We start from the raw sequence: 25,044 nt of genomic DNA, 5'->3' as shown, positions 1-25,044 counted from the left end.
CGTGTTTGGTTTCTGTCTCAGTTTCCTCATCTAAAACAGGTGTCATGACAGCACCCACATCACAGGGATTAGGACTGAATTACCCACAGTATGGAAAGCACCTAGAAGCACCTGCTCACAGAAGTACTCAGATGGCAGTGGTTTTCCTTTTAGTACTAGGGATTGAACCCAGGACAGTTAACCACATCCCGAACCCTTTTAAAAAATATTTTATTGAGAGATAGGGTCTTGCTGAATTATTTGGGGCCTCACTAAGTTGCTGAGGCTGACTTTGAACTCTTGATCCTCCTGCAGGTTTTCTTAATGAGCAGGTGTTTGAGTTACCTGGGAATCATTTTTCCCATTAATCTTCATGATCGGCCTGGTGGAGGCAGGGGAGCCCTGGGGTCAGAGAGCAGGGTGAGGACCGGACTCCAAAGACAGGGATTCCATGAATGGAGGTGTTCCCGAGTTAGGAGGGGCTCTTAACAGGCTGTCCTAGCGGTGGGTTTTCTGAGGCACTCACATCGCCGTGTGTGAAGCCTGAGGTTCCCGAGTCGCAGGGACCAGTCCCCCATGTCGAGTCATAGAGGAAAGTGGGGCTCCCCTCAACTATCTCGCCTCACCTCTCCCCCCAGGGACCCTCTCAAGGGGACGTGTCTGAATTCCAGGAGTGAAGTGATGGAGCTGCTGGTGGGCCAGAGCCTGCGGAGGGGCCCTCGGGAAGTACCCAGGCAGCAGAGAAGCCCCAGGGGCCCCAGGTTCCCTGGGGGCACTGCTGGACGAGGAAGGGACGGGGTGGGGAGCAGGTGCTGAGCCCCGGGGAGGCTTCTCTCCAGGTTCCTCCTGCAGTCCTCCCTGCCCGGCCAGTCTGCTCAGCAAGCACTTAGGAACAAACTCAGTCCAGGACGAGCGTCCGGTCTCCCCACAGTGAAAAGCCATCGTTGGCAGCTTCCGCCTTCAGGCCGGCTCACAGGTGTCAACCTCTTCAGGATGCTGTCCCGGACCCCCACCCAGTCAAACAGGTACAAACCATCAGAGGAGCGCTTCAAGGCCTGACACAAAAGCAGCGACCGGGACACCTTTGCTTCCAATGGCAGATTTATTTCACACAGCCATCTCTACAGAGCGGGTGGCACACACTAGGCAGACTCCACAGAAGGCCCCCAGGAAGAGCATCCAGGGGCCTGGGAGGGTAAGCAGAGCAGAAGCAGCGGGTTAAGCCCGGCTCTGGGGCAGAGCAACCCGAGGCAGCACTGCACAGAGGCTTTCGGAGAGAAGGAGGCCTGGCGTCCAAACCTTCACTGAGTTTGCCCCGGTCCCCAACAGCAAAGCACAGGTACAACTTCAACAGCAGGAGCAAGAAGGACACAGAGCAAAGGGTGGAGCCATGTGCAGATCAGGGGCTGATTTTCAGCCCAAGACACAGAGCCAGCTCCGACTTCTGGATCTTTCCATCCTTGTTCACATCACAGTGACGCAAGAGAATCTCCCGGAACTTATCCAGGTCCACCCCACTGATGCTGGGCTGCAGAGGACAAAAGCAGCAGGTCAGAGGGCAAGCGGGGACAGACCCGCCTCCAGCGCCCGCCCTGGCGGCCCCCCCTGGTGCCCTTTCTGGGGGCTTCAGGGCACAGTCAGAGGAGCAGGAGCCCAGCGTGTCTCCTCGCCCCAGCAGCATTGCTAGAGAGAACTGTTCTGCCAGTGGCTTAATTTCCAGCCTGTCCCTTCAGGCAAAAAAAATAAGGGACTTCTATTTCCACACGGCTTCCGGCAGTTCTCACGGGAAGTCTGTCTCGTCAGGAATCGTAATAGAGATCTTGCTGGAAGTAGAGAACTGGGATCGCAGGATTCTCCTTGCTTTCACAGGAGAGCGGAGACACATTTGACCAGCACCCTGTGGGAGGTTTTTGTGCCTCTAGAGTAAAGAAGGGCTGTGTGGGATGAAATCCCTTGTTCAACATTTTGCCCTTGAGCTGGGGACTGAGGACTTACTCCAAGGGATATTTCCCGGCTAAGAAGGAGTTGGGATGCATGTTCACGGGGAAAGACCTCAGCTGAAAGGCTAAGAAAGTCAAGCAACGCTGGAACTCATCGATTCTCCCCTGGGTTTTGCTGGGTCCTCAGGCAATGCTGGGAGGGAAACACTGCACTCCTTTCACAGATTAGGAGAGGGAGCTCAGGGAGAGCCCCGCTAGAAAGCTGAGTGTCACCCGCCCTGCACCCCAAGCCCTCTGACGCCAGGTAAGAGCTCATTCCTCTGTGGCACTGCTCTCCGGTGGGGATGGCCATGAATCTAAATTAAAAAGTCAACGTCCAGAGAAAAAGGGAAACCGGCCCAGCACATGGCCACGCCCTCGGGTTTCTGCAGTAGTTTTGTGGAGAAGAGAGAAAAGGCTGCCTGCAGGCTCTGCTGTGAGGTTCCTGCCCCCAGGCTCGCGGCTGGAAGGAACTCCACAATGAACCACGGCAGGGAGAACCTCCTGCTCCTTCACCAGGAGCCCCACCCAGACACGCCACGTGCACTTTCCAGCGGGGTGATGACTGACACCAAGACTGTCCTGAAAACAGGTTTTGAATAGGGAAGGAGGGAAGAGGGCAGCAGAACCGGGAGGCAGCTGGCAGAGCAGGAAGAACAAGCCAGCAGTGTGCGGCAGGCTTCGGGCATGTAGGGGAGAGGAGCCTGCAGTGGACAACCTGCCCACTGCACTCCCCGAATGACCAGACTGTGAGTCGAGATGTGACCTGTGTCCCCAGGGTCTCAGCTGGGCTCCCCAGAGTGTCAGTGGGAGCAGGGCTTGGAATCCTTAAAGAGCAAGCTGCACTCAGGACACTGTTGTGAGCTCCTTTGCTTTACACAGCGGGATGCTGGGCTTTCGCTCCTTAACTGACCTTGTGACAGCTTTTCTCCAGTCTCTGCACCCTGCCCAGTGTCCTTTGGGCAAATCCTCACCTTTAGAAGGCTCACAGGCAATCATTTACATGTTAGCCTGAATTAATGTGCCCATGTATTAACCTTATCCAAATTATTTGAAGTTTAATTTTTCTAATTGAAGAATAATCAGGTTGGAGACATAGCTCAGAGATAGATCACATGCTTAGCATGTGTGAGGCCCTGAGTTTGACCCCAGCACTGCAAATTAAAAAAAGAGAATCATGGACTTGTTTCCTGCCCAGTTACTACACCCTGGAGGTGAGTGAAAGGTGCTTCTGTGTGACCAGAGGGGAGTGAGCACCTGAGGGCTTTGAGTTCTGTCTTAGTGCTGGGCATCCCACTCTGAGACTGGAAGCTACTGCTCAAAAGTGCGTGGATCAGTGAAGGCACTCCCCTGGGCCGGCGGGGTCCTGGTCTCAAAAACGGCTTTAGCAGCAGGTGGCCAACACCAGTCCACGTGGGCTCCTGATGCGGGGGCTCCACACATCAACCCTCCTCAGAACGACCTGTGGGGCTGTGTCCAGCTTCCTCCTCACTGTGCAGAGGAGTGACTGGCACAGGGTTGGTCAGCCTGCCACTGTCACTCAGCTGTCACTCCGAGCCAGGATTCAAACTCAGCCCTTCCTCGTGCACCCCGTGGGGAAGCATGGGTGGGTCTGGGATCACCGACTGAAGAAAATTCATCTTTTCCCTTGAGCCCTGGCCACTGGGTGGCCCTCTTATCCCATAGGAGGTGCACTTGTGGTCAGATCAACGGAACGACTGATGACTGTCCTTCAATGGAGTCTTTGTGCATTTATCAGACGCCTTCCCTTTCCTGTGCATTCCAACTCCCTAAAATCATGAACACTAGTGCCAAACCCCAGGGTCCTCCTAGTCTCTAGGATCCACCCCCAGCGATGTCCATGTCACCTTTATAATTTAAACATCAAAGATGCACTTGCGCCCCTTAGTGAGGCACATGTTAGGCTCAGGCCTCTAGGTCGGGAGTCACCCCTCTTGCCAAACATCCTGCTGTCCACAGCAGAGACAAGCAGACGGTGTTGAAACAGCCTGAAGCTGGGGAGCCCCTCTGAGATTACGAAGAGCCTCGCTCTGGGGACGGGTCCCAAGGGGCTGCCCCATGGCCTGATGGGCTCACAGGAAGCCCGGAGCAGGGCTCACTGGCCCGGCCTGTCCGGCACAGGCTCCCTGATTCTGCACACACAGATTTCCTGCCTTTGGCCCTGTTCCGCCTCTGCAGGCCAACTGCAGCCACGCAGGTGCCTCTCCTGCTCCTGTCCTGCTACACTGTGATTGCTTCTGCAGGCTAGCTTTCCCTTCTCCTTAGTTTTCTCTGGGGAAAATGTCTCCTCTGTATCTGACCCGAGTTTCACTTCCACCTTTGCCTTTGGGCCTTTGGAAATCATTGCCAGACAGTGAGGACCCAAGGGCAGAATCATTGAGAATTACAGAGATGATCCAGACCGAAGAGTGGTGATTTTTAAGAGGGAATATAGGTGTAGATATCTGGCCTTTCCCTTAGAAAAATCATATGGAAATAGCAAAGGTCATGGTCACTAGAGCTGTAAAAGCTATATTAGCTTCCAGATCAATTTGTGAGATCATCATAACAGCTAATTTGCTGATTTCTCAATAACGGCTTATTATCATGGATAACACTCGGTGAAGTGGCATAACATTGACTGCTTCATGCAGACTTTCCTCTATGATCTTCAGGACAATGTAATGGAGGTGGGATCTGTAATGATCCCATCTTGCCAATGAGAAAACTGAGGTTTGGAGATGCCAAATGACTTGCCAAGGTCACCTTGCCAGTCATGACCTGGGACCCAGAATGGTCAGCCTGGAACCTGAATTCCTGGCCTAGATTCTCTCAACTTTTTAACTTGTGTACTTACCTTTATTTCCAATATTCTCTTACAATAAGCAGAGAGTTTTACAAGCAGTAAAGCTGGAATCCCTGGAGCTCTTGAGAAATCCCCTCCTGAGTATTAACTATTCTCAAGCTCAGAAATGTGTTCCAGAGATTCCAGCTGCTTTGTTCTAATGAGATTATTATTTTGGGAAATCATACTGTCACCCAGGGACTGTGACAGGTGTTTACATTATTCCTAGTCATCATGAAACCTTGGGGAATCAGATATTATTGCACCCATTTTATGGATGAGGTGTCAGAATCAGAGAAGTTGAGTCACTTGCCCGAAAGCACACAGTTAATAAATTGCTGGTCTGGAATTAAGGCTCAGATCTGTCCCACTGCAAAGCACTGCCCACTGTTTTATACTATCTCATCCACAAAAAAGCTTCCAATCTGTTCCGTTCATAGCAAAGGAAACGAGGAAGAAGACAACAAAAGTGAGGTGACATAAGAAGAGGAGGATCAGACACTGCCTCCCTGACACCATGGAAACCACATCTCCAAGTCAGTTCAAGCAGAGTGCAGGCCCCTCTGCCCAGACCTGGGAACATTCCTTGCCCACCAGTGTGACACAAAGCCAAAGGGATGGCACGGACGGAAGGTGATCTGCTAAGCATGGCTGGCTCACGCTGGCCGGGCAGACCATGCGGAGGAGCAGAGGCCACACTCTCTGCCTGGGGTCTGGAAGGATCCTGAGGTCCCACTCAGGCGGTCACTGCACAGAGAGGCCAGGCACCCTCCACGCCAAGCTCCCATCCCGTGCATCCATCACAAGCAAAGGAAAGCCCCAGCCTGGCACGTCCTACCTCGTGCATCTTTAATGTCCCACCAGCAATGGCTCAGTGTCTGTCACACGAGATCATTGAGGCATTAAAGAGGTAATGAGAAGAAGGGGGGTTTTCCTCTAGCAACCAATGCAAAGGGAAATACCACACAAGTACCCATCAGCAGCTCCTGTGGTACAAGAGACCTCAGTGTGGCCAACAGGGGCAACAGGTCAAGGGAGAAGAAGAGGACAGGGACCAGCCAGCAGGACTGACAGGAGTCGGGCCTCCCAGAGGGTGTCTAGTCACTCCAACTAACAGAAGGAAGAACGGCCTGTGCCCACTCAATTCCAGGGTGTGAACTCCCTGAAGACTTATGCAAAAATTGATTACCTGCACACTTTTCTCTTTTGAGGCTCCATAGTATAAATCAGATTTGCAAAGAACTCTGGGACTCCAAAAAACACTCTAATTTGTTGCTGTCTGGGTCAACCAAGACATCTTGTGTACTGAACAAGCCTGAAAAAAACTCCTTTGGGTATAGACTACTAAATCTATTGTCTACACAGTCCCTTGGAAAAGGAGTTGGACATTATCTGCTTAACTTTATTAGGCAACCCTCTGGAACTCCAAAAAACTGCTTATTAATTGCTAGGTATTACAGAAACCCCTTGGTGAAAAAACAATTACAATTCCAAATATGAGATTTGTTACATAAAATTAAAATTTGTTTTCATTTTAGCTATTCTAATAACCAAGTCCAGGGGGTTAGAAGTGATTTTCTACAATTGAAAAATAATATATAAAAAATACACTGATTCTGAGTTATTTTGGTAAAATAAAAAGATATTTCTATGATAACTTCATGTGAGTTGAACTCGAACAATAATAAGAGAGCAAGGGAGATCTGTTGGGTTTCACAGACTCTTAAAGGTTATCAAACAGGCTGCATCTCTAGGGCTTTCTCTCTGGCATTGACCTTCCATCTCACTCCCACGAGTGAAAGATGGCATCAATCAAAACGGCAATCCCATCCAGGACAGGAACCTCCCCCATAGCTCTGGATCACCTGCACCAGCTCCATCATGTCTTTGACAAACCCATCCACCTCTGGACCTTCCAGGGCTCCAGTTTTACTCTGAAAAATAAAGAATATAAAAAGATACAATCACCCAACAGCATTTTCTTAAGTATAAAGCTAAAGAATAAACTGGGTGAATAGACCAGGTGGATGCTCCTCTAACCACAAGCTGATTTAGAAATGGCCGGAATCAATTTACGTTCTTCATGCAGAGCATGGAGTTCCCTGTGAACTAGAGGAGCTCCCTGCAGAGAGCTCCCTGTGGCCACAGGAGAAGCAGCAGTTCTGGGTTCCCAAACAGCACCCTGTGAAGTTCACTGGCTCATCTCCTCCCAAACTCCACGCTTCTGTTCAGACCTCGCAATTGCACACCCTATCGACCCCTCAAAAGACAGGTTGACATTTTTAAATTTCATTTTACAACTTAGCAGTGGCTTTGTGATTATGGAAACAGAATAGATGGAGGGAGCCTGCAGTGCTGATGACCGCAGCCCATCCCGGTCATCAGCTGGCCTGTGGCTAAGACTGTTTTCTCCTAACCTTTTTATGACTCATACAAACATGGATGTCTATGAAATACAAAGCATATTAAAATATTAGTCTCTAACATTCTGGTAATAACAAAGCATTCGTGCTCTCCGCGTTTCCTTAATCCTGAACTTCTAACATGATTTTTGAAATCCCATGCCTTAGTGTATTTATGAAGCAGTCATAAACAGGAACTCATCTGATTCTCGTGACAACTCCATTAGGTAGAAAATATCATCTTTATCCTCTCCCTTTACAGAGAAGAACACAGCTACCGGAGGTTAACGAGGTTAGGGAACCCGCCCCAGATCACTGCCTGAGAGCCCTAAGGAGACTGGAACCCTGGGAGCCACAGCCTTGACCCTGATGTTCCTTCCTCTCAGAACAGGACACAGACGTCCAGTTGGGTTAGTTTCAAGGGGATGCTTCTGATGACCTTTCCCAATTTGCTGTTTGCTTCCTTCCTTCTCAAGCTATCCTCCTTGGCCTCAAGAACTCCATCTCTTTGCTATACTTGGTGCTTTAGAATGATGTTTTTCTCCCCTCTTAGGAGTGACCACACAGTGGGTCTTGCAAGAGAAACAGCTCTTACACCAAATAGGTATGTCCTTGCCTCTATTTCTGAGTTGAACTTGGAGGAATTTTGTTGATTTGCTTGATTTTATTTTTGAGCATATGATTATAGATGAGCTTTTAGTTACACACAAAGAAGAAACTTTTTCCTAGGTTCAAAAGAAACAGCAAAAAAGAAAAGCACGGTGGTTTTATCCTCCCTCCACTTGTAAACACTCCCTGACCCATTTGTATGTAGCTCTCAGCCAGTACTAGAGGGCCAGGTACCCTGACCTCAGAACACGCATGTGGGTTTCTACCAGTCACATGAGTCTAGGAACGTGGAAGTTCGCCCCCACACAGAGGCCAGCGCCACGCAGGGAGACACACTTACGACGTCATAGTGGGCGAAGATTTTCTCAAAGTCCCTCTTCCTCTCTTCCGTGGAGCAGGCCTGTGATGGCAGAAGCACCTGTCAGTCCAGCACTGTGCAGCTGCCCCTCTGCATGGTCCTCCTGACCTCAGGTGACCTCCACAAACCTCCAGCAGTCACCCTTAAGATCCCCAATCCCACTCTGAGCCTCCTCAGCTAAAAGAAGGACCAGTGTCTGCCTTCCTTTCTTCTCTCCTTCCCAAATGCACAGAGGAACAGGGACATGAACCCATCCAGAGAAATTCATACTCACATCCATTTTAAATTGCAGAAGGAAGTTTTCCTGAAGAGCCAGAATCCTAAGTGGGAAAAATAAAGTAAAATCCACTGAAGACTATTAGCTCTCACTTCCAGGCAAACCCAGTACCGACAGAGGGAAGGCTGGAGGATTCCAGGGACCCTGCAGATCAGCCCAGGCTTCGGGCTTCAGGAACCCTGCCTCGCGGGAGCGGTAAAGAGAGAGAGACCCCAGCGGGCACCAGTCCTGCCACAGAGGGGCGTTCACACTCTATGGTGGAAAATGGCAGTGTGGGCTTCTGAAAATCCTCTCCATAAAAGCAAAGAGAAAACTGGAAGGAAAGGTCACAATAACGTTTTCAAAACTCTGGAAAACAACTAAATTCTTGTAGCAATCAAGGAAATACTTATTCTAAAAACAACAACAACAACTACAAACAGATAAATCTTGGTGAGACCAATGAATGTTGTGCACACACAGCCCCTTAGGAAAGACTGGAAGACCTGCGGAAATGAAAGACACCAGACAGGAACTTGAATCCATGAGGAAACAATGAACAGCAGCAGAGGTAAATACACATGCAAATGTAAAGACAGAAACGTGATTTTTGTGTGTAACTTTTTTGTTTGCTATCTCATTTCAAAGACAACTTCATAAAGCAATAATTAAAAATCTGAGAGCCAGGCACAGTCGTACGTGCCTGCAGTCCCAGTTACTCAGGAGGCTGAAGCAGGAAGAGCTCTTGAGGTCATGAGTTTGAGGCAAGAGAGAGAGACCTTGTCTCAACAAAACAAAACAAACCTGTGGACAGACACATGGTGGACACAGTGTATAGTGATGTAATTTGAATAATACAAAAGAGGAGGGAGGGATTTGAAGAATAGATTTGAACTATATAGAAGCAAAATTTTAGTAAAACCTTGAAATTAAGTTAGTATTAATCCAAATTATGTTGTTCTACATTAAGATGTTAATTGTAATCTTATTCCCTGAGAGGAGAAATAACTCAAAAAATAAATTAAAAATGTATATGGTAAAAGAAATAACAAAAGAACTAAATAGTATACTAGAAACTATCTATTCAACTTGAAGGAGGCAGTAAAGAGTAATAGAGAAACAACAACAAAAAAAAGACATAGCAGAAAAAACAAACAGAAAAATGGTAACTATGAATCCTACCTGATCAGTAATTAGGTTGAATGTATGTGGCTTAAATGCTTCATTAGAAGCAGAGACCAGCAGAATGAAGAGAAAACGTAAAGCTATTTCTATTTGCAGATGACTCAATCTTATGTGTAAAAAATCCAAAAAAAAAAAAAAGAAACAAAGAAACTGTTAGAGCTAATAAACAGTTAAACAAGGGTGCAGGATACAAGATCTACCTGCAACATTCAAGGCATTACTGTATACTAGCAATGGCCAACACCCGTGGAACTAATGCCATTCCATCCAAGACAGTATTAGAAAGAGCAAAACACTTAAGTGTGCATTTAACAAAAAATATGCAACCTGTAGACTGAAAAGTACAAAATATTTTGGAAAAAAATTAAAGAACACCTAAACAAATGGCAAGACATCTCATGGTCATCAATTCAAACACAATATTGCTAAGATAACAGTACTCCTCAAATTGAACAGCATCAAACAAAGCCATCAAAATCTAAGCTCTTTTTTTTTTTTAATGTGTGTGCAGAAATTGACAATCTGATCCTAAAATTCATCAGAACAAGCAGAGGACCCAGAATAATCAAAACTATCTTGAAAAGAAGAACAACTTGGAGGATTCACACTTTAAAAATTTGCTACACATCTACAGAAATTGAGATGGTGTAGGACTGGTGTTCACACCAGTTTATCATAAAATTAAACGTAGAATTACCACGTGAACCAAAATTCCATTCACAGGAATAAAATGAAGAGAATTAAAACATATATTCACACAAAAGCTTATATGGAAACACTGATAGTTAGTGATATTCATAACACCTAGAAAGAGGAAATAACCCAAATCATCAAGTAACAGATGGGAACATATAGTATGTACATATGTGGAATATATGAGAGCACAGCATGAAAGATGGTGGACTAAGACAGACGTCATCATCCTGTGTACATGTATGATTACACAGATGGTATGAATCTACACTGGGCACAACCAGAGAAATGAAATGATGTACCCTATTTGTGTACAATGAATCAAAATGCAGTCTGTAAAAATAGAAAAAGAAATAAATAAAAAGAAATGAACAATGAATCATGCACAGAAGAGCCTTGGAAATGTTCTGCCAGATGACAGAAGGAGACATGAAAGTCTCGACCCGCCCCGTACGATTCCACTGCTATGAAATCCCCGGAAGAGGAGAACGTGGCTGGAGGAGCAATGAGATTTAAACTCTCCTTTCACCCAAGGGCCAGGTATTAAATGAATCTTTTGGACCCTTGGAAATTTCCTCCTAGAACTGATGGTTTCCCATGGCTGTCTGACCTCTTGTGGAGAGGGGCCCTGCTTAAACTGGCCAAGAGAAGCAGAAGGGATCCAGGGGCAGAGTTAAGACCACAGGCCGCAGCCCCTGCAGAAACACATGCCCCCTCTGACTGCTCCGTGTGTGCCCTCTTCATCCAAGTGGCCAAACCAGGATGAAGTCCTGGGGACTTAAGTACCCTGAGAGGCACAGAGAGAAGTTCCTCCAGGGTGCTGGAGTCAGCGTCAGGGTCGTTACTGAGGAGACATTCTTCCTGGGGTGCTCCTCTTCACAGAGGTCCTTCAAAACCAGGCATCAGCAGCTTCCAGGAAGAGACAGCTGCTGCAGTGACGTAAGCCAAGAGACAGAACTCGGCCCTGCCTGTGACATCGGTATAGTATCTCCTTGTCCCTGAAAGCCTGCCTTCAGTCTCCCTTCCAGCTGACGGGAAGCTGCCCACTGCTGCCTTCAGTGGCCATCCAGCCGGACCCTGGGGCCATGGTGTCATGGCTCCTGCCTGTAGGGTCATGGTCACCTCCATGCGTTTGGATTCACTGACTGCAACTCTAGTCATCTGCTCAGGGGTCCTCTGTATGTTGTTTGGGCTCAGGTAACCTTGACAAAACATGCTGCTGCACTCTAACCCAGGTTTGTCCTCTCACATACGACCCTGCAGGAGACTAATCCCCAACATCTAGGTTAACGGTATCAAGAGGGTGGAAGCAATCCAGCTATGCTGTTTAGAGGTGGGGTCTTTGGGAAGCAACTGGATTAGCTCAATCGAATGGAGTTCCCATGATTGGCACTCTAAGAAGAAAAGAGGCCGCACAGACGTGGAGATTCACACATACTCCCACCACAGTGTGATGTAGTCAAGGGGACCCTTGCCAGAGCCTGTATTATGCTGTTTGGACTCCCAGTCTCCAAAACTGAGCTATACAATCATTTCTTCTTTGTGAGGTAGCCTACCTCAGATATATCATCATAGCAATGAGAAGCAGCCTGATGCACACAGTGATGCCAATCATGTCATGTCCCTAGACTCACGGCTCGTGTCTGTGCAACCTGGGCCACTTCTGCTCTTATCCTGTCCTCCTCCCCTTCTAATCTTCAGGCACTGGGTACCCCACTGAGGATACTCCAGCACTGGGGACCAGAGCACATAACAGGTCTGGCTCAGTTCTGAGTCATGTCCTGAACTAACTGTGCAACATTCCCAAACTCTGTGAACGAGTTCAAGATTTTCAAGTTTTTTTTTTTTTTTTTTTTTTTTTTTTTTGGTCATGGTCCCAATGTGGGACCATGAATGTTTGGCCTTTGAGGACAGGTTCTCCTCATGACCCATCCATAAAATTTCATGAAAATATTATTCATTGTACATTTGTAGGGAAAGAGCTTTCGTTATCTTCACAAAGGGATCTGTTACCCCAAAAGATTCAGAAACAGGAAAGTTTGTTAAGATGCACCTCATTTTCTGCACTCCAGATGATCCTTGACCCCTCATTTTGAAAGCATGTCCATGTTGTCCTCAGAGCCCTACAAAGGTGTTTCTGAATCCTTGACTCATTTCCACACCACTCACCTTGCCAAGTCATTAAGATCCAACCGACCATCTTTATTTTTGTCAAAGATCTTCATCTGAAATGCAGAAGGAAAAATGTTTGCAAGAAATACTTAGAGCGGTTCATTCTGAAAGTTATCAAAGTGCATTTCTATCTTGCCCTCCTAATTGCATATTGGCCTAACTGGCGGGGGAATCCCTCCACTGGAGGTGATTCGTGTTTGCTACAAACCGAGTTGCATCCCATTCTGGTGTGGGATGGCTCCTAGCAACCCCCACCTGAACCTCAGGGGCATAACACACCCAGCTTCTCTTACTTGAGCAGCACGGGGTGGCGGGCTGGCAGGGGGCTCTACTTCCTGTCTGCACTCTGAGAATCAGAGGAGTTATTCTCTGGCAACATTCCCGGTTGCCAAGGTGGTGAGAGACACAGAATGGCATATCAGTCGCTGATTAAAATTTCATTACCTGGAGCACATCTGTGGCCACACCTAACTTCAAAGGGACTGAGCAGCACAGTCCTACCTGTGCTCAGAGGGAAAACTGCAGTTATTTGGTGGAGGGCAGAAAGAACCCCCAGTTTCTAACAGACAATGTGGGATTGTGCATAAGGACTACAAGCCTGAAATCTGGGTTCTTGGTGTGAACCAGGGTTTTCTGAAATTACTTCATAGCCTCCGCATAGCACACTGTTAAGTTTAGAGACGAGGTCTCCCCAAAAGCTCATGTGAGACAATGCAAGAATATTCAGAAGTGAGATTATTAGGAGAGGTATAACCTAATCAGTGGGTTAATCCACTGATATGTATTACTTGGGTGGTAACTGTAGGCAGGTAAGGTGTGGCTGGAGGAAGTAGGTCCTGAGGGTGTCCCTCTGGGGTCTGTATTGCCCATGGTGAGCAGAGCTCTCTCTGCTTCCTGGCTGCCATGTCCTGAGCTGCTTTCCTCCTCCACAGCCTTCCGCCATGATGCTGTGCCTCACCCTGGGCCCGAGCTATGGAGCCAGGTGACCGTGGACTGAACCTCTGAAACCATGAGTCAAAATAAACGTTTCCTCCTGTACATGTTCTCATCAGGTTTTCTGGTCCCAGTGATGAAAAAGCTGACTAACACACACACATCACCTGAGCCCGAGGGCTTCTGTCCGAGAATGCTCCCGGTGCTGTATGGGAAATCTCATTTTCCCCGGAGAAAAAAGGAACTGGGCTGAGCTTTTGTTTTCACAGACAGAGTCCACAGAGCCCATTTACAGTGTTAGATCAGACAGGCTGTAGACTAGAGAGCACGGAAAGTTAACACTTTCTGCACTAACCACAAGTCGGGAAGACTGCATTAGGTTAGCCGAGACAGAGGAGGTAAGTTTGCATGTGCAAGTTGAAATGTGAGTGAATTTTCTGACTTCACAACATTTTAAAGCCTCAGAATGTCTCTAAACACAACTGTATGAGGAGGTTGCCCAGGGAAAAGAGGCAGGGAGGGCATAGCACAGGGAAAAGGAGGCAGGGAGGGCATAGCACAGGGAAAAGGAGGCAGGGAGGGCATAGCACAGGGAAAAGAGGCAGGGAGGGCATAGCACAGGGAAAAGAGGCAGGGAGGGCATAGCACAGGGAAAAGAAGGAGGCAGGGAGGGCATAGCACAGGGAAAAGAGGCAGGGAGGGCATAGCACAGGGAAAAGAGGCAGGGAGGGCATAGCACAGGGAAAAGGAGGCAGGGAGGGCATAGCACAGGGAAAAGGAGGCAGGGAGGGCATCTGGAACCACATCCAATAGATTTTTGCTTTAAAAAAATACATTAGCCTCCCACCTTTCCTCCCTCCCTGAGTTCAGTTTATTTTTAATATCTGATCTGAAAACCCATTCTCCCGAATCAACTGAAGCGCCATTTGTACATAGTACATTTGTACATAGTTCACATCCAGGAGTGTCTCTTGAACACTATACCCAGTAAGAGTCAACCCGTGACACCCTTGGCCAGAGGACGAGCCACAGATCACTTTCAGTGTCATCATAAGAGGCTCCATCTGAACAGAAACCTGGATGAGCTGGAGCTGTCGGCAAGAGCTGACTCATAAGGATACAGGCCCGACTCCACTGCTGGCAGATGTAGACAGAAAAAGTCCCTCTGCTTAACATCAGGAGGAAGAGCTGAACACCAATATTATGTCAATAAGGCTTTAACATCAGAAAGCACTGGCGCCTGATGTCTCCAGCTTCCTGCCTGACCACACAGCAGCCCTCACCTGGTCCTGCCTGACCATGTGGTGGCCCTCACCTGTTCTGTCTGACCACGTGGTGGCTCCCACCTGCTCCTGCCATTGCAACACCACCCGCCATGAGCCCTCCCTGAAGGACAAACAGATGCAGCTGCCCTGTCTTGGGCTTTCAACCTCCAGACTGTGAATGAATAAGCCTTTATTTTGTGTTTTTGTTTGTTCTTGTGGTTCAGGGGGTCAAGCCCCTTGCACACGATAGACAAGCAGTCTTCCACTGAACTACACCCCATCCCATCAACCTCTCTTCTTTATACACTATCCTGCTATTCTAATTTGGATCTGGAATGGGCCCCAAAGGCTGGCATATTGAGGGGTTGGTCCCCAGTTGGCACTGTTGATGGAAACTTTAGAAGACAGAGCCCACTGGGAAGAGGGAGGTCACTGGGGGCATGCATTTGCAGATATATCTTGTCATTGGATCCTGGCCTGCTCACTCTCTCTTTGCTTCCTGGCTGCCATGAGGTTAGTAGCGTCTTCTGCTACTTGGTCCCCACCCTGATGTTCTACCCAAAGCAAAGGAACCAGATGACCCTGGACTGAAACCTCTGAAACTGTGAGTCAAAATAAATCTTTCCTCTTTTAAGTTGATTTTCTCAGGTACTTTGTCACAGTGATGGAAAACTAAAACACTAGCCTCAGGTATTTTGTTATAGCTGTAGAACATGAACTAATACATAGCCAATAGAATTGGCTGATTAGATGTGGAGTAAGAGAGAAAGAGGCATCAAGGAGGACTTTGAGAGCTTTGCCCTGACCAACTTGAAAGATCACTTTCTCCTCAACTAAGATGAAGAAAGTGCCCCATGGAGCAGGTTTGTGAGGAAGGTCATATTTTCAATTTTGGACACGCTACATTTCCAAGTGTACCCAAGATATTCAGAGAAGCAGTCTGAGACATAGAGAGAGACTGGAGGTCATTAGCTTTTAGCTAGTCTTTAAAACAGACTAACTGAGATCACCAGTAGAATGAGGGTGGACCCAGAAAAAGAAGCCATCTCAAGACTGAGCCCAGACACATCCCAGGTTGACCTGGATTGGAAGGGAATGCTGAGAACTAGGGAAGGAAGAGAGAGACAGCTGCTCTCAGTTCCTGAGAGCTGACCACGTGGTCAGGGAGGAAGAGCCACCACGTGGTCTTCCAACAGCTGCTTGAGGGCAGGACTCGAGCTGGCTGGGGCCGGATGGGCCAGCTCCCCTCATGCAGTTCTGATCTGCCAGAGGTTGGATTTGATCTGTTGCCTGACGCTACTTTGAGTTCCATGCTCTAATCTGGGACGTGAACACACCTCTCCCAGAGGTACTTGCTCACGTTTAGTAAAACTAAGCATCGTTTGATAATCTCCTGTCTGGCGGCTCATCTCTCCCTGCCTGGTGCTGGAGCACCTCTTGGTTCAGTGTCAGGAAGGGATGTTGCTAAGAGGTTCTTTCCTTCCTCACCCAGATTGGTAAGCAGGGGCTGGGTGAGGGAGGTCTGCAGACCTCTGCCCTCCTCTCCCGGTTGGCAGCCCTGCTTCAGACAGCTTCAGTGTGCCAGCCCTTGTTTGGGTCGACAGGAATTACTTGGGGGGCTTCCCCTCGCAAGCAAAGTGCTCCATGCGAAGCCTCAGACCCAAATCCTCCATGCAGCACTGTCCGACTGTGTCCACTGCTCCGCAGGAAGCCACGGCAGCAACAGCGACGAGATTGCACACCCGTGGATCACTCAGAGCTCGGAATGTAGAAACGATGTCGAGTCTCTGAGAGTTCAAACCCAAAGGTCTCTGGGAAAAAATAAAGTCTTTCCAAAAAACCAAAATCTGTTCCTTGGAAAGTCTAGTCCCCTCTATAAATTAGGGAAGAAAAATGAAAGATTAGCCAAAATCTCATTAAACTCATGTCGTCTTCTGAGCAAACTCAGGAAGCTCACCTGATTCTTCACCCTCGGCTGTCACTTCAGTGAGCCAAGAGCCGCCAGGGGCCACCCAGAGTGGCACTGATCATGGGCTGTCTGCAGGGGATGGTCAGGAAAAAACGCAAGTATCCAGCCAGCAAAGAGACACAGGCTCCCGCAGTGAGACCAATGCAGAGTGACAGGATGTCCTGACCAGCAGACAGCCCTGATCCCGTACCTCAAGGCGGGGTCCGACCTCTGATGCCCTGAGCTCCTTCACAGGCTTGGGTGATGGGTCTGAGCTCACTCTTCCAGAAATTGTTTTCCTGCTTGGAGTTTAAGAAGGTGCCAGTTCGTAAGGAGGAAAGGCATGGGGAACACAGGCCATGGCAGCTGCAGAGCTCCCATGTCAGCTCATATTTAGGAACAGCCAGGCAGTCCACTCCCCGACGTGTGTCCTCCCTCCTGGCTCCTCATGTCCTGCACAGGATTGTCTTCACAGTAGAGTCCTGTGCTCCCGCTTATCAAAGTTTTCTCTAACCATGTGACATTCGCACATTCGGATTTGAATGTGAAGGTTGGAAACAGGCTCTGGAGACATTTAGTTCTGAATTTCTGCTTCACTCCTTACCAAAGCTGACCAGTGAAAACCCTGCGTCCTGTTGTTTCATTTGTACAGAGCAAGTTTTCAAAGGCCTAGGTCATAAGATGGTCTGTGAACCACCTGAGATATTTGAAGAGTGCTTCAAATGGGGCTCGATCTAAACACGGATAGCAGGAGTGAAAACCCTAGAATAAGTGCTGGCCGTCTTTCCAAGAACATGAACCACTGCTGCCGGTCCCCGGGAAGAAGGCGTCCTAGACCAACTTAAGTCCACCTCTGCCTTTGCTGAAGCTTCATGCTAACTCACAGGGTCTCTGTCCCATCTTATTTTAAAAATTTTTTGAAACTCAGGAAAACTTTAAGGAAGACATTGCACTGGCTCTCCAGGTAAGGCTGCAGTAGTTAAGGACAGAAGGGAGGCTTGGCTCCCTTCTTGTCCTCCGTGCCCTGCCTGGTGATGTGTGAGGTAGAGGGGTGGGGAGGAGCGACCCCAGGGGTGTCCCCTCCTGCGCCGCGGGATTTCCCTACCAGGAAGCCTGCCACGTCTTTCCTGGCAGCTACTCCCTAGACAGCCATCACATGACTGGACTCAGCTCTGTGTGAATTAACTTTCCAAACCATTTTCTAACCAGAGGGAAAGGCAGTGGGGGCACGCTGATGGCTCAGGACATCTTCTGGGTCAGCGTGAGACCTACCCTCAGCTCAGCCCAGAAGTAGCACTCCAGACTCATTCCAGAAAACAGGGTGATCTGAATCCCCAGTCCCCAGGGACCTGTGCTGGTCCTGTCCTGCCCTGAGGGTCCCTCCTGAGCCCTCCACTGTCTCCCACTGCCTCTGGCTCTCGCTGTCACTGCAGGCCTGGTCACCATTTTCCTCTCCTCCTACCTCTTGTCTTCAGCATGGGGCTCCTGCCCACTGGTCTAGGTGTGGCTTAGACCATTGCTTGGCATCCTCTGGCTGAGACTCTGCAGTGAAGGACCCCGCGAGAGCCTGAAGGACAGCACTCAGCACGGCCACTCTCACTGCCCACTCTGTCTGGAGGGTCTGGTTACAAGAATTTCAGATCATGCCATCTATGCGAATTGCCGAAATAGAAATATGCAGACCAACAGGCACCCCAAGGGGGAGCCCAGGCCTCAGTGGGGGCCAGGGTCATGAGGACAAGGGCGAGAAGGTCCCAGGAAGAAGCAGTACTCACTTTGCCATGCTTTAGTCATAACTGACCATCAGGTGACCACTGAAACTTTAGTTGAATTTGCATTAAGTAGCCTGCTGTGTGGGCCCTGTGAGGGCTGGAACATGGAGATAAGATGCTGTCCTTGCCTTTGACGGGTACAGGCTAGTGGGGGACTGTTGTGGTTTAGATGCCAGGTATCCCCCAAAATCTCCTGTTCATGTTCAGAGGTATGTGATTGGATCATGAGAGCTTGACCAATCAGACCCCCTGGTTTTAATGGACTGAGAGGGTGGTAACTGTGGGCAGGTGAGGTGGCTGCAGTCCCTTCTCCTTCCCCAGCTTCCTTACCCCACCTTGAGCCCAGCAGCTCTGCCCCTCCCTCAGGATGGGCTGCCCCATCTTGAACCACAGCAATGGAGGAACCACAGTCAACGGCTGTCTGTGGACTGAGACTCGGAAGCCCCAAGTGAGCCTCCCTCCTCTAAGTTGTTCTTGTGGGGTGTTCTGGTCATAGCAGTGCCCGCTGACTGACACAGGACAATACCCACAGACACGTAAAGTCCCCGTCACCCTCGACGGCCCGGTGCATCCACACACCTGGTGGACTCTGTTTAGGGTAGACCTGGTTCTCACCTCTTCCCCGACCTGGAGGTCCTCTGCCAGCGTCTCACCTGGAGGGCAGCAGCGGCCTCCTGGGGCTCTTCTTGATTCCACCCTCACCCAAGCTCCTCAACATGGCAGCCTGAGGGTTTCAGTCCCTTCTCAACCTCTAGCAGCTCCCTGTTCACTAGACCAAACCAGGTCCTCACAATGGCCGAGACATCCAGACTCAGGGTGGTGCCCGTTCAGACCCTGCCTGCTTATCTGCTGCAGCCAGCTCTCCCTGTCAGAAATGTTGGGGTGCCGTCGGGGCTGTGCTTGCTGCACCCCCCTTCCCAGGGGCCTCCCCATGCCCGGGCACCTCCACCCCTGCTGGCTCCACTGTCCATCACACTCATGGCTTCTCTCCTGAACGGAGTGGATGAGCAATCACACTATCTGCACGCTGCAGTCTCCCGTGGCCTCGGGCGCTCACCTTTGGATCTCCAGTGGGTAGAACAGTGCCTGGGACTTGGTAGCCATTAAACAGATGTTCACAGCATGAACTGAATGGGCAGCTATGACCTGAAGGTGGCGCATACCCATCGTGCCCACTGTGCCCCTTGGGACACAGAAAAGCAGCCCTGGACTTCACTGTGGGAGAAGGTGGTCAGGCCTCAGGAAGACGGTGTCTCACTGAAGCTTGAAAGACTAACAAGGTCATATGAAGAAAAGCAGGGAAAAGCCCAGCCGGGCTAAATTAAGCAGTCAGAGAGGAGTGGGGGTGTGAGCAGCCCTCAGAGGGAACCGGAATTTGGAGATTCAAAATGCAAATGTATTCATTACGTCGTTCATGATCTAAGTTAATAAAAGTGAGACAGCAGCCAGCGCCAACATTCTGTTTAGTCGATGTTTAAAATATGATCAGCTAGAGAAAACAGCTCCCTATTGTTCAGGACCCTGGCAGTTCCAGCCTAATTTCCTTTTGTACATTGTTTATTCTATTACAAGGTTTCGCTGGCGCTTAGGTCCACAGGGGTCTGGAGCCAGTTCTGCAGCAGGGAGGCTGCTTCCTGACCTGGGGTTTTCCACTCCTCGGGAAGTACTGTGCACATATTTACCCAAGGTTTTGAACATCATTTTGTGAGCTGTTACAACAAACCAACAGAGCGAGCCACCAATCCTCTTCCTCAGCTAAAATGCTGTCCTGGGGTTTCAGTCTCTCCTGGGTAGCATCTTTCCTCCTGTCGAGGCCATTCACAACTTATCATGGTCCTGGGGACTCACTTGACTGGGGGCAGCATTCAGAGCCACCAGGGTCCACAGCGAGGGGTGGGAAGGGTCTGGCGGCAAACCAGGAGAGCTTCCAGTTCAGCTGGTGCCTCGGTTACCTCGCCTTACAGCAACTCCTGGTGCTTGCAAATGCCAAATGAAGGTCTGTGTAAATCAAGCTGGCGGCACGTTTACCAGAACCACAGGCTGTTCCCAGGGGTATGCGACCCCACTACCCAACAGGCTCAGCAAGGTGGGTCTGCTCCAGAACTAAGTTTTGGTCAGCAAATGACTTGCTTTCTGATTAATAAGCCTGCAGATCTGATGAAAAGGCAGCTCACACCTGGTGTGTGTGTGGGGGGGCAAGGTAAAGACCACAGGCAGGTGAGCCAGATTCAATTCAGCACAAATGATTGGCAGGTTGGGAGAGACGCAAGGAGGTAGAACAGGCAGAATGGAGGGACCAGGTCATCACTGCAACTCCTCCTACTTTACTGTTTCTCAGAGAGACTCATGCTGATGACACCTCTGAGTCATTTGGGACAAGGGCAGTGTGACATAGTGACAGCAAAGACCACAGCTATGTAATAAGAGCTAGCTGCGTCATGTGCCAAGAGTGCAATGTGCTTCAGATGCAGCAGCTCACCGCCCTCTCGGCTTCTCGGCACCGTTAAACCCGTTACCACAGAGGTGAGTGAGTGATGCTGGAGGCCAATGCGTGTCCTAGGTCTCAGCCACTAAGTGGCAGGAAGACACATCCCCCTCCGTCTGACCCCCACTGCACTGAATCACCACACCCGATGAGCAGAACCGCCCCCGTCCATCTGTTTGGTCCTGATGGCCTGTGTCCATACTTATTTTTCCACGTGACTTTCCTTACCACTTAGGCTGGTGGCCAGTGCTGAGCAGCCTGATGTTGCCTGGACTCTCCTGGTCTCCCCGAGACAGCAAACAGCCTGTCTCACCACTGCAGGCAACCGTTCCCCCGAGGGAAGCTAAGGCGGCTCAGGACTAGCCAGTGTCTTCAGGATACGAGGCTTTCTCCAGCACCCGGATTGCAGGCAAAGGAGGAGCCCGTGGAGGGCAGCTCCGTCACTCACCATGGTGCCTGTGTATTCTTCCAGCTTAGCCTCGGAAACGGCCTTGTGGTGGTGCAGGAAGAGGTCTCGGAGGAAGTTCTGTGACACCAGAGAAAAGTGACATTTTATGTGCTAAGTAAGTAAGCAGCAATGCTCTGTAGAGGCCTTATTTTAGGGCCTGTGTTTGTTTCAAGGAGGAAGGAGAATGTTTTTGACAAGCAATAAATCCAAGCATGGAGGGCTGTCACTGTTTGAAGGGAGCTCATGGAACCCGGAGAACAGCCCCAGGCACGAAGAGAAGGCTAGGTGCTCAGTACAGCTCCTTGCCAAAAAGAGCAATGCGGCCTCCACCTGCCTGATCTTCCAAACAGGCAGGCACTTCACTTTTTTTTTTCTATGTTTCTTAGGCCCATGGAAATCAAATTCATGATACATACACATCAAATCACCAATGATAAAGACCCCCCACCTGGAGACGGTTCCCAGGGACACTTACCTGAAGTTCAGCAGCTGATATGAAGCCACTGCTGTCGGCATCGTATTTGCGCCAAATCTGAAACACACAAAAGTTGTTGAGCGATATGTCCTCGAATGCTGAGGAAAGGGCTTGTGCTGGTGTCCCCTGTGGTTTGGCATCTGAAAACGGTCCCAACTGCTGCAGGTAAGACTTCTTACAGGAACTGTTAGACTTTCTTTGGTGACAGCGATTGGGAAGAATCAGTAGAAATGGGCCACCGCGTCCCCATGGAGCCACTTGTAAGGGTTACAAGTGCCCATGGGAAGCCTGGGCAGGAAAGGACAGGATGGGGAGAATTCCACGTGGCGACAAGCTTCTCACTTCTATGGGGGATGCTGCAGGAACAGCTCCGGACCTCTGAGGGACCACATGACAGGGATGCGGAGGGCTGATGCTGCCCCTGACCACACAACTGCCAGTCAATCACACTTGTCATGCACACACGACACCCTGGGACCCACACAGGTGGGAAACGAGACCGAATCACCTGCTTAAAGCTAGAGCTCCACGTCGAGCCCTTGGTGAAAGGGTGGGCTCTCGTGCACTGCAGACCCCGTGACCTCACCTGTGTGCTGTGACTCTGGGTGGAGGGGGAGGTTACCGTGGGTGGCCCCCAAGGACAAGCCATCCCTCCCACTGCTTTGTGGCCACAGCTACAACCCGAGGTAGGAGACAGAGCTGGAGAGCTGAGGAAAGCCATGAGCCGCTGGCTTTGATGAATGCAGCTCCTTGACCCACCTCTGCCTCCCGTGGACAAGCCCCAGCTCCTGCACAAAACCAAAGGTAGCATGGAGCACGCTGCTGAGCAAACAAGACTCTCCTCACATCCTCAGAGGGTTGCCTGCGGTACCCACGGCAGGGACCTCTGTGCTCGACACAGGGCCAGACCGCAGACCCTGTGAGCAGAGTGGCAGGCAGATACCAGGCTGATAGTGAGAACAGTTCAGAAACCCACCTCCTCTAGTCCCTGTCATTTGTGTCTGAATTTGGTTTGTTGACTTAAAAAGTCAACGAGGTAAGTGTGATTTGTATTCTATTTTTGGATGAATATACCAAAGCTATGAGGATTTTAAATAATTTCACCAATCATTTTTACATATTCTTTAATTGTTTTTCTCCAAGCAGTCTCCAGCTTGAGGATTGCCTGATCTTACTACAGCCGAGCCATTGGAGGGCCAGAGGGTTTTCTGTGAATCTTGGCAAGTCTATCTTTAAAGAAAGAAGGCAAAGTAAGAGAGATCCAGGCAAACCAAAATAGTTTATTACAAACAAATCCTTAGGAAAAACTCTAGGAAGAAGGAGAAGCACAAAGAAGGAAGTCTAAGGAAACTTGAAAAAAGATCATGGTAAATATGTAGGCAAACTGAAATGGATCTTCACTGCATAAAAACTGTAACATTATAGAAAACAAGACAGAAATAATATTCTTCATAGAAAAGGCACTTGAGTTGGTGAGTGTGTTAAGCTAGTGCTGAGGTCCAGGGGAACAGTAGACACTAGGGTTTTAAAAAATGCATAGGATATAATAGGTTAAAATCAATTTAATTTTAAAAAGTAATTTAAGAATAACTGAGGGGGAATAAAACATTGTTCAGGAAGGTTCTTCCTCATGGAACAAATTAACAAAGTAGAAGAAAGGGAAAAATAGAATATATATTTTTTAAAAAGATAAGAAAGCTCTTTAGTTCTATTTCCTTTTTCTACTTCTCAAGGTTATTGTAGATTGAAAAAGTCCTAACATGCTAATACATTTTTTTTCAGATTTTAGAAATAAATAATATTCATACAAAAATAATGAAATACTAAAAAGTAAAAAGAAATATATTCTACCCAGAAATCCCTACCCCAGAGATGATTACTTACTCTTCCTTTCCATTCTATTTCTAATACATGTACAACAAAACTGAATTGCAGGTCATACTGTCTACACACTTGGTTGGTTTATTATTTCTATTTAAAACTTTCTGCGAGCATGTTTAAACTTAGTGAAAATCATTTTGAAAATGTCATTCAAAGTAACTTGTAAATAATTAGGATTCTATACACAAAGGAAAACACAAAGGCTGAAAATTTCCTGAAATCCTACCATTTACAGATAACCTTTATTTATCCTAAGTGTATTTACCTATCATTTGTGCAAGTGTTACAGAGGATAGTTTTTTAAACAAGTTCGTTTCTTAACACTACATTGCACATCATTAAATATTCTTGGAAATAGGATCCTCAGTGATTTAGTAACATAGTAACACATACTGCTCAGTAGTAGGACTTTTCCTAATGAAGCTGTAGCACCTAGAAGGATCCCTGGCCAACTGCAATCTCATAAGCACTTGTGGAAGGAAGAGATCATACAATTTATCATAATTTATTTTTTCCTCATTCATCATCATTTGTTATTTTTCTCCCAGTTCTGGGGATTGAATCCATAGCCTATTGCAAGCCAGGAAAGTGCTCTACCACTGAACCACATCCCCGACTCCTTCAGCTTTAACTCCAAGTAACAGCTCGGCATTTAATGTGCATCATTCTAAAGAAAACTTTTTTTTACATCTTCAATTAGATTCATAAAATGCATTCCTGGAGAAGCAGAATTGTAAAGTTTTTTTTTCTTTTTATCTTTTTAAGGTAACTCTGAATAATGAATTTTAAAGGTTCCTGATTAAATTTTTACAAAATTACTTTCCATAAAACTCTTCCACAATACGCACCTGCCCATAGAGCATCAGTGACAATCTCAGGGCGCTGCATATTTTAACAGATCTTTAATTCTTAATGGCGCTGCATATTTTTACAGATCTTCTTAAAATCTTGATCACTTTTGTAAAAAATTAAATAATTTGCATTTTTGGGGTTACTGGATATATTTATGGTCCATTCAGCTTTCTTCCATAAATTGCCTGTGTGCATATGCTTGCTCAATTTTACATAAAGGTAAAATATAGTGCAAAAAATCAATCATGCCTGATCCTCTGTGCACAGCTGTCCCTGAGGACAGGTGGGAGAGGTGGCAGCCACAGTCTCCTCCCTCCACGCCACGCCACTCACCTGCATGAACTCCACGCTACTGTCCAGGGGGGCTTCCAGGCGAAAGAACAGAAGAAACTTTTCATCCTCAGACAAGAACATACTGGCCAGCTAAGGGGACAGAAGGACAGCAGTCAGGGCCACTTTCCAGTGTCCATTTAGGGAGTGCTTGTGGATACATGCCACAGGGCAGAG

At 48.3% G+C, this 25,044-nt stretch overlaps 1 protein-coding gene across 1 annotated transcript in view; it reads right to left on the bottom strand.

The window, feature by feature from the left end:
* Nucleotides 1-1,081: 1,081 nt before the first annotated feature.
* Scgn (secretagogin, EF-hand calcium binding protein) overlaps nucleotides 1,082-25,044 on the bottom strand; it is a 33,863-nt gene continuing 9,900 nt past the window's right edge. Inside the window, exons 4-11 of the mRNA XM_047558941.1 lie at nucleotides 24,871-24,960; nucleotides 21,805-21,861; nucleotides 21,330-21,407; nucleotides 12,476-12,531; nucleotides 8,447-8,492; nucleotides 8,155-8,214; nucleotides 6,669-6,737; nucleotides 1,082-1,507 (exon numbers count right to left, since the gene is read on the bottom strand). Of these exons, the coding sequence (XP_047414897.1) occupies nucleotides 1,379-1,507; nucleotides 6,669-6,737; nucleotides 8,155-8,214; nucleotides 8,447-8,492; nucleotides 12,476-12,531; nucleotides 21,330-21,407; nucleotides 21,805-21,861; nucleotides 24,871-24,960 (585 nt within the window). The 3' untranslated portion in view covers nucleotides 1,082-1,378. The remainder of the gene's footprint in view (nucleotides 1,508-6,668; nucleotides 6,738-8,154; nucleotides 8,215-8,446; nucleotides 8,493-12,475; nucleotides 12,532-21,329; nucleotides 21,408-21,804; nucleotides 21,862-24,870; nucleotides 24,961-25,044) is intronic.

Source organism: Sciurus carolinensis, chromosome 7 (assembly GCF_902686445.1).
Source record: "Sciurus carolinensis chromosome 7, mSciCar1.2, whole genome shotgun sequence".
Taxonomy (NCBI): Eukaryota; Metazoa; Chordata; class Mammalia; order Rodentia; family Sciuridae; genus Sciurus; species Sciurus carolinensis.
The sequence above is the reverse complement of the archived record's forward strand: the minus strand, read 5'-3'. Positions and strand labels throughout refer to the sequence as shown.